Source organism: Fragaria vesca, unplaced genomic scaffold (genome assembly GCF_000184155.1).
Source record: "Fragaria vesca subsp. vesca unplaced genomic scaffold, FraVesHawaii_1.0 scf0512926, whole genome shotgun sequence".
Classification (NCBI taxonomy): domain Eukaryota; kingdom Viridiplantae; phylum Streptophyta; class Magnoliopsida; order Rosales; family Rosaceae; genus Fragaria; species Fragaria vesca.
Genome location: NW_004443383.1, coordinates 9,656 through 19,898, shown reverse-complemented (window position 1 = coordinate 19,898; position 10,243 = coordinate 9,656). Strand labels below are relative to the sequence as shown.

Genomic DNA, 10,243 nt, shown 5'->3' with positions numbered 1-10,243 from the left:
CTCAAAGTGGACTTATATGTAATTGGCCCAATTTCTATTCAGAATTAACGTTTGTTTAACGGAGCCTCACGGGGAACGGGGAACTGATCCATACGCACCAATCGCTGCTTCACACGTACTCCAGACAACTAACCAAAGTACTCGATGTATTGCGTACATTCCAGAACACACCTAAATTGAAATCATTCATGACACTTTTCTTTATTTTATTTTATTGCCTTTGCTTTTTCATTTATTTTTTAAAATTGATTTTCAGATACTCTTATCTAAAATTAGACATAGATGGATGAGATGTTCATAATTTTCGCATATTGATTTTATCAGTAAGGCTACACTAAATGAATAACTCGTTCTAAATTAATTTTTCTTTTGTATTTCTATCAAAAAATTTATCTTCTTTTTCTTTTTTAATTTCATTTCATTTTGTAAACTTTCAAATGTCAATCTGTATCATCTTGAGATAAGTGGGGTGGGGAAAGTTGGCAAAGCATGCTAAAACACTTCAACAACTATCAAAACATATCTTTTTAATTTCATGAGTCGTCTTGTCCCAGACTTCATGTCTTTAGGTCCGTGACCTGACAATCTGAACCTATATTACTTTAATGATGAAAAAAATGATTGACAATTGTTTGCGATTATCAATTCATTGTTCATACCACAAAAGCAAGCTTAAGAACTGAGAACTTTGGACAACCACAGCAGCACCATCAACATTCAAAGATTTATTTTCTTCTGGGAGTAGTCTTAGAAATTGGCTGCATACATAGCAACACCTCAAGAGAAACATGAAGACATGCTGATCAAGAGAACCAAGGAGACTATATGTCGAGCAACATTTGATCGTTGGAGCATAGCAACAATCACAAACCAGACGGTTTGTCAAGTTGTGATTGAAAATAAACAGCAAGGATCAAAATACAAATTTTGCTTTTCATCAATTTCTTCAAAAGTAGCCCAAATTTAAAAAAAAATCAATATTCACAGCTCCAATTAGATCAAGACTTACGGATGAACAACTTTGCATTACATTATCCCTCTCATATCACTATTGTTTAGGTACCAGGTATTCTAAGAATTCTTGTCACTTCCTCCATATCTCAATTTTTTTTCCCATCATCTCTTTACATAATGAAATGATTATTTTGACATTACTGAACAGATTGAATTTCATGATACAATCATAGTAGAAACAGATATCTCTCCGATATTATCATGCACTTAAACTTCGGCGCAAACAAGAGCAATTTGGAGAACGGAGAAGCTGAATTCAGATATTAGTAGCTCAAGTATATTATGCTCCAACAAAATGAAATTTTATGGAAAAGAGCCAAGTCCTGAACCAGGAGAATCAGTTTTTTTTTTTTTCCCTGAGCAGAAGCAAACTCTACAGAGTACAGACCACTCAAAATTGATGTTTGGATACTGACACTGCCACTAGCTCAACTGTTTACTCACGCACCATCAATTCGCAGAACTTAACCAGACATGCATTTTTCCTTGCAATCCGTCTTCATGCGTCTCTTTCATCAAGTTTCGACGAAAGTCTTGTCACCTGGTCAGAAAGAAAGTCCTGAACAAATTATATATTGCATAGGAAAACTCTGTGGTGAACAACACATTGTTGAATGAGGTTATTTTATAACAAAGTGACCATTTTATCCCAACCAACCCTTTCTTATTCTCCCTCCATATATATCATGGACGCTCACATATACACATAGAAGGGAATAACATACGCAAACATGATTGACAAAGAATACTTACAAATCCACAATTAGCTTTCTGTAAATGCTTGAGAAAGTTTGGTAGAATGCCTTGAAATATTTGTGAGCAATGTCTATATCTTCCTTCCCACATATTTCCCTCACACTGCAGTTAAAGATGGAAAGAGACCATGAGTAAGGTGTTCATTGACAAATAGGTTGCAGAGAACAGAACACGCTTTATTTTGCAGTTCTCCTTCCAAACATGCAGTTCTGAGTACTGACCACAAGAATTAAGCCCATCAATTTGCTCATAATACCAACAATGTTTTGTTGACAAGAAATTTTCATTAAAAATGTGAAATCAACAAAATCAAAACACTACATGAGACATTTTCAGACAAAACTAGAATCATGGGAACATATTATAATCCAAACCCTTACTATGATAGAGTAGTTAATCCAAACCCAACGGTATGTACCCATTAAAAGACATAGACTAACAGACAATGGGGGATTCTAAATGCTTGCTTACAAGTTTACTGTTTAAGGTATATTGAATTCATTAAAGCCAATTCTAGCAACAGGTAACCAAGTTTAAGTACACCAAAACATGACATATGAACTAGCAATATCTTTGGGCAGATGACTAGGCCGTATCTAGTTAAATAATGAGTAACCAGCGAACAAAATCTGGGACTTGTTCTAGTATGTTTAGCATCAATCCAGCGGTACCTGTGCATAGAAAGCTGAGCAATTCCACAATCAACAGTACGGATGCCAGCCCCTGAAGCTCGTACCCACATCCCATATCGTTCCTCACCACAAATTCCTACACAGAAAGAAGTAAATTGTAAAATGTATGTACCATTCTTGTTACCTTAGGTAAGAACATAAAATCTAAGATATTAATCGCTTCACTCAATATTATTCATGATAATGTAACAATTGAATCAGCTTGATCTCATTCCAAAACGCTCAAAAAGAAATTACAGAGCAAGGATGATACTTGGTATAATCAATTAATATCATGAATGGGTGATATCCTAAAATACTGACAAAAGAAGAATTCATGAACTTAAAATTGAATACACTAGTACTTCAAACAGTCATAGGTCAACATCTCTGATATAATACATTTTTGAAGTAATCCACATTTTCAGTTAGAACATATGGGAAAGTGTATGTGTGTGTAGCCTATCAATAGTACAATCATTGTTTCACTTTCATAAGGCCACTTTTTTCAATTAAAAAGGTGCACTTATTCAATCACATAAGTTCAAGTGCATAATGAATTAAATAGTTTAGGATGGGTTCATGATCGCAGTCTTCAGTGCCTGAGTTTAGACTACCAGAAAAAAAAAGGTCCCTATACCTGAGTTGGAAGGTTGTGGATTTTGCCTTTTTCTTGGAAAAGAAAAGAGGTGACTCCACTAGTAGCATATCGCTGGTTTGCATTATGCTAGATAACAAGTCCCTTCTGCATTTCAGGTCGATCATATTCTTCATGCTTGTCCATAAAAATTGGGTGGAGTCCATGAGCCATCTCAGCAGACACTATCAGAAAAACCATCCATATAAAAGTTCAGAAATTCTGTTGAGTATGTTAATCTAAATAATACAAATGAACAAAAGCTTTATATAAGCACACCAAATGTGTTTTATTAGGTTTGAATGCTACTCCACTAATCACCTCAAAAACAACATTAATGTAATTGTATGCAATTTTTTTCTTTACGAGGTATCAGGTATGGCAGTAAATTGTTTTTGACAGAAGACATCCCATGGGGGATAACAAGGGCAAAGTTCTCACCATCTTCAAGGCATAAGAAATGTCAACCAGTCCTGCAGGTATTAATTTTAGTTTCCAAAATGTCAAGTTTTTCTTTTGTTTGATTAGAGCAATGGTGTGTAGGAGTCTAATCTGCATTGGGAGTTGGATACCCCAATTGGGTGTATCAGTTTGTTGTATGAAATGTAGAAATCTTTGGAGGGAGAGGAAGAGAATGGTGTTGGATGTGCTCTCTACTGGGTCATTTGGATGGACAGAAGCAGAATAACTTGTGTGAACATAAAGTGGAAGGAGTTGGGTCTTTGTGGGCAAGGGTTTCTTTCTAGACATTTCGGGGCCTTACGTAGGAAAGCTCGTCTTTGGCAATGTCCTCAGATGGGGATGCAGTTCCAGATGAGTTTTATCTGTTCATGTATTTGATTTACTGAGCTGGTTATTTCAGGAGTACTTCTTGATCCTGGATATCTTGTCCACTGCAACATGTTATCTAATTTTAGGTAATGAATTATCTGGCTTTTATCCAAAAAAAATAATAATAATCATAAAAATAAAAATATGACCACGGAAAATGGAAATAGGAAATAGAGAAATATACAATAATACATTATGCATAAGTTTTTTAGGTGTTTCCATCTTCACTTGTTTGATTGTATGTGATAACTTGGAATTACATAATCTTATGATTCTAAGTACTTGCATTTCATGGCATAGCTCACAACTGATTCAAACACTCATACAATAGTCTGTTCTTTAAATTAGGGCATACAACTTCAGGTAACTTCAGGTGCGTGATTTACCTGTTATGGACAATTGTTATTACCAAAAATGCTGAGGGACAGCTCTCTAGCTTAGAAATGTGTCATAATATCAAACACTTATAGACTAGAATAACACATAACCAATTTAGTAATTACGATAAAAATTATTATGAAGGATCCAACTGCAGGACTGAAAACGGTGTGGTACAAAAATTACCAAGGAATGATTGGCGTATTGCACGCTCAAAGGAACCTTCACCAACGTACTTTTCAGCTAAGCAACTAATTATGCCTCTCGTAGCCTGAAACATAGTTGGAGCACCAGCACCCTAAATGGATCCTGAACCCACCTAAACAGTAAAAATAATTTGTTACATATACTGGCTTTGAGGGCAAGAGATTATTACATGAAAGTCATCAAGAGGCAACTGCAGATGCAAGTAAAATAGCAAGTGGGATTGTCCCTCCATAGTCCCTTAGAAAGAACTGGGTACACTGATAATGAAAAACCTTGGTTTAAAACCCAAGTTTTAGATAATTAATATGCGCTTACAAGCTGGCCATGACACCTATATACGAAAATAATATTGTGGAGTGAAAAAACAGTACGACAAGGAATTCTACAACCTCAAAATAATATATTCTCCAACTCCTACTAGATAGTTTTGGGATGTCTGGTCATGATTTGAAATTAGAGAACAGAACAAACTAGTTAGAAACCTTAATTCATCCTCTAAAAATACTTGCATTGTAGGTTACAATAACTGCATGGTGAAGTCAATGTGATCAATGATGGTTGAGGGAATGTCCGTTTTAGACTCGGGCGCGCGTGTGTGTGTGTATACAGACGTTATCAGGTGCGGATGTCCCTCCTTTCGCCACCGGCGAGGGCGCGCCTCCACCCTAGCGGATTCCAGAAGCTTCCCCGACCTCTTTCCAACTCCGGCGAGTCCGCCGAATTCCAGTTTTCCGGCCAGATCACCCAAAACTTCAAACAAAGTCAATCTGACCGGAAAACTGGAATTCGGCGGACTCGCCGGGGATGGAAAGAGGTCGGGGAAGCTGCTGGAGTCCGCTGGGGTGGAGACGCGCCCTTGCCGGCGCCGTACGGTGGCGAACTGAGGGAAATCCGCACCGTAAGGCGGTGCGGACGTCCGTATCTGAAACGGACTGTATATATATATACACACACACACACACACACATACATATTTACAATTAGTCCATCAAATAATTCTGGTATTTGTAATGAGGGATGATTGATTTATTAATACTAGTTTCTCATAACACGGAGAATATACAAGGCAACGGAAATTATCCCAAGAGACACTCAACAAAAACTGAAATTAAAAAGTAAAATACTAGGATCCACACCACATAAAGTAACTTCATGCAATAAGAGAAACTGAGAAGATGGATATACCTCTTCATTGTCAAATAAAGCAACCATGGGTATAGCATGCTCACTTGCTAAATCACCAGGTGATTTACAAGAATCAATAAGAGCTCTTAGTGCACGGTAACTTGAGGCAAGATTATCTAGTCTTCCAAGGCAGCTCGGTTGGGTATCACAGACATTCAACTCAATGCTCACTATGTCATCAACGTTACAATTGATCTCATCTGATAATGCCTGAAAATAACACTTGTGGGTAAATGCATATTGTCACTGAAAAAAAAAAAAAAAATTGACACCGAAAGCTATTTTACAGAACTATTGTAGTGCTCCCTCACCTTAATCTTTTTATTTTTCCTCCCTTTTTTCAACTTTTTTTGAAACCATACAAATCACAAATTACTCCATATGCAAATAAAAATTGCATTCATAAAAATAGCCTTTTAACTTGAGCCACGCAGCACAAATGAAAACTGTTCAATATGTTTTCTCAATTTCAGCAAACAAACAAAACACAAACCAAACAAGCGACCCAGTATCCTAACTAACTCCAAAAAAGGCCCACAATATAAAATAGTAGTTCATCATTAAAAGAAGAAAATTAGTGATAACCGCCTCTAACAGTCAAAGGGCCAGGAAATAGACTACTAGATGGAGAGAACACTGCAGAGGTAAAAGGAAAAGTCAAAAAGCCATGATAGACCAGAATCTACATCCTATACCTCTATTGCCTCTCCAACATCATCAACAAAGTTTTATAGTATGTGCCCATTGTGCTGTCTGCTCTACCTCAGTTCTCCCTCAACTTCAAAAGAAACTGAAAATTTAGGGAGGGGGAGGACCACCCCTTTGCCATCACATAGGTCTTTCACTAGCTACACAGTGACCCCAATGAAGATGATAAACTGAATAATTAAGTTACTGATAGACACAAGAGTTTACTTGTGCCCAATATGAGACGAATATTCATCTACTCCAATGAGATACCTGTTAACTACGTGAAACAAACAAGAACTAGAGGTTCATATAGGGATGTACTAATATATTTCGATGCAACATGAGCAATTCACGCGTCACATCTGTATATTCATATATTTCTACATAGCCTTTTCATTTCCTATTATAATTGCAGTACAAAGGATAAATGAAGACGGTAGGATCGTATAATATCTGTATTCACCGACTCAGGAATACTTCCAAGAGATGTTGAGTTTTTAGCAACAAATGTGGAAAAACCAGACAGATACCTGCATGAGCAATGGATGATGAGCTCCTTTTGTAGATATTGTTGCACTTTTCTCTTTTGTGTCTGAAGATGCTGTTTCTTCTAGTTTTGATGCCAGTAAAGGAATAAGATGAGTCTCTGCATTTGGTTTAAATCCATCCTTGTTCACTGTGCTAAACAAGCAAACAGAAAAGAGAAAGATGTTCTCAGTGATGACCTAGCTCTGTAAAAAGTGTCTTACTACCTAAAATCACAATGTAGCTACTAGCTACCATAAAAAAAGTACAATCTAATTTATGAATGCTGCCGTCCAATTTTACCTTCACTTTAACAAATATCAAGTCAAATAACCTCCAGGTAAGAACCATTCCCCTCTCTTAAAATAACCCTGCCTGCCACACTTAGGTCTCTATCAAACCAAGTATGCCACAAACCACCTCCATAGGTCAGCACATTTATCATTAGACAGCCAGACTTAGTTGATGCGGATCTTGGTTTTAATTTTAGACAGGGACTATCTGTGTGAGCAGCAATCACATGGAAACCATTACCGGCACTATACCTGAAAAGCTAAGAAGAACCTCTGGTTAGTCAACTACCAAGCATGTAAAAATGTAAAACTGGAAAAGTATAATTAAATTCATAAAGAACAATACACCCAACATTAAAAAAAAACATAAGTTTGAGAAGCATGGAGAAACTAAGACAAAAAAAAAAATTGCGGGATAGTAGTAACCTTGCCTCACTGTAACGGTGTAACCAGTCTCATCCTAACGAGGTTATTAATTGCATATTGAATTCTAATTGTCTATTCCTCTACTCATGTTTTTTACCTATTTTCAAGTCAAGAATTCTAGTTGGTGTTAGAGGCAGCAAATGGGATCCTGATCCTAACTGACAATATTTATTTCAACTGGTAGAGTTGGTATACTCACTTCTCTCCAACAGCAAACACAACCAAACAAGACATATTTCGTGTAAAGAAGTAGCGCCCACCGGGCTTAAGGTCCCACTCATCATTTTCATTCAGCAAAAGAAAACCAGCACAGCGTCAATGAGTTGTCGTTTAGCTTCGGCTGCAAAGAAGACCAAATGGTACGTCATTACGAAACTAAGACCGTACTACACAATTAACTGATTCAGAATCTCTTTCTCAGTATATAAGAAGGCTAAGGGCCTAATAGAAAATCAAAAGAGTGTAACAAAACTAGTTAACCCAACAATTTCCGCAGCATACACACAAAAAGCAGCATTGCAGATGTCAGAGAAGCATTACTCATTGTTTAAATATCTAATCAGCATATAGTCAATAAAGTTGATTTCCATTTAAATGTCAACAATCGAAGCTCGGAATTCCGGAACAATACTCCAAAGAGAGCTTTGAAGAGATTCTTTTCCATAATTTCTATCATCTTATCATTAGTTTCCTCTTCCTTTAATTTTCTCAGCAACCAAACAGAGCCTTGACTAACAAAATTCATCTGAAATCCCTAAGATGATAATTGCTCGGAAATGAAAAATAGTCAAAAGTTAGAGCAGTACCGGTAGCATGAAAGTGAGTCCAAGACTCGTTGAGGTAGTCAAGTAGATCCCCAACTATTGATCCGTTGGCTTCCGCAGTTGAAACCTGAGCCTGGACCACGCAACAGTGATATCAAATACGACACATTACGACCACATGTAGATAGATTATAGATAGATAGATAAAGAGAGAGGACCTGGGCGTTGGAGCAGAGACTGCGAAGACGGCGAGGGGAGTAGAGGGTAGAAGAGGGGAAGCGAGTGATGAATGAGGAGGAAGATTTGAAGGAGGACAAGAGAGAAGGAGGATGAAGCCGAGTTATCGCTGCCATTTCCACAACTCTCGATTTTGGAATTTCACCTTCACAGATACTAGTAATTAACCAGTGTCCAGTAAACCAGTTACGGTCTTTTTTTTTTCTTTTTTTTTATCTTCTTTTATTTCATAAACAGGTTACGGGTGCAGAAAACAAAATTTATTTAAGACTATACTGTACACTTTTTGGGTGCATCGGTCTAAATAAGAACTAGTTTTCATGTGCGCAAGTGCAGTGCCGCGCTCACGCATGTGAATTGTCATTTTCTAACTTTCTTAAAACATCAACTGTTTATGTTATATGTTCATATAACCAAATAATCGCGTTCGCGCATACGTATTATTGTTTTTTTGTTTTTGTTTTGAGTTGTATCTTCCACGTGGGTGCCATCTGAGGCCCTGAACTTAAGAGTTTAAGACATGATCTCTCGCTTACGAAACTTCTTCCTATTTTTTTAACATTTTAGTTGTAAATATTGTTTTGAATATCTATGTTGTAAATATGTTTCAACATATAGTATGTAAAGTGGAGCCTCAATTTAAAATAAAAGTGTGAGGCTTCTTATTTGACTCACTTTTCGGTCATATTTTAACCTAACTATTGGTCAATGTCCATAACCTCGTGTGTAAAGCATCTCTACAAAGTTTTATCTAATTTGGCTATCATGATTGGTTGTAGACACTGACTGAAAAATGAGCTTGAGGCATTCTTGAAAATGAAATTGAACCACTCCTCCACATGGGGATAAAGAACAAGGGAGGGCAAGCCATTGCAATTAGTCTAAACAACATAACTGCAAGAACATCTTGAGAAAATATGATAAATTGTTTCCACAACAGAACCACAAAGAGCACATGATTGATCAATCCCACTCATGAAACGAGCTACAAAAAGCTCTTGTTTTAATCTCCTTCTAACAAAGAGCCAAGCAAAAATCTTCACCTTATGAGGGATTTTCAAATTCAAAAATTTTCTTAAGATATGAGACTTAGTATTTAGAAACTTTACACCGAAGCCAAGTAGCAGACTTAACATCGAAGCAAAGTGGCAAGTTTCACAAAAAAATACCAATTGGCCCAAGATAAATTCATCTTCCAAGTCAGATATTGAAATATTAGTAACAATTATTGAATTCACAATATGTCTATCAAGGTAAGACAACAACTATTAGAAATGATATCAGCCGCACCAATGTCAATATGTCAATACTGGCTCACACAATCATCAATTAAATCAATTAAGGGGTAGATAAAAACTCAATCAATGGACTATCTCACACAATCATTAATGATGATTACCAATAATCCACTAGCAATAATAATAGGATATATCTAGCATCTAAAATTCCTCTCCAAGCGAGAGGATGGTTAGCATGTCTCTTTAAATCAAAGAAACGAATGTTTTCTAAGATATTTTTGTGTTATAATGTCAGACATCTAGATATTTTTTTGAATCAAAACTTTCCAACCAAGTTTTAACATTATTATCAATATTCAAATGTTTTTCTTTTTTTTGGGGGGTTTTATTA

General features: G+C 36.5%; 1 protein-coding gene across 1 annotated transcript; it reads right to left on the bottom strand.

Annotated features, from left to right (window-relative positions):
- Positions 1-1,422: 1,422 nt before the first annotated feature.
- On the bottom strand, positions 1,423-8,757 carry LOC101295674 (probable aspartyl aminopeptidase-like). The gene is given in 13 exon segments (XM_004309388.1): positions 1,423-1,555; positions 1,768-1,872; positions 2,442-2,505; positions 2,508-2,538; positions 3,082-3,263; positions 4,474-4,606; positions 5,680-5,889; positions 6,900-7,100; positions 7,229-7,439; positions 7,813-7,925; positions 7,928-7,953; positions 8,420-8,510; positions 8,596-8,757. Coding segments are annotated over 13 exon segments (1,506 nt in total). The 5' UTR covers positions 8,731-8,757; the 3' UTR covers positions 1,423-1,551.
- Between the last annotated feature and the right edge of the window lie 1,486 nt (positions 8,758-10,243).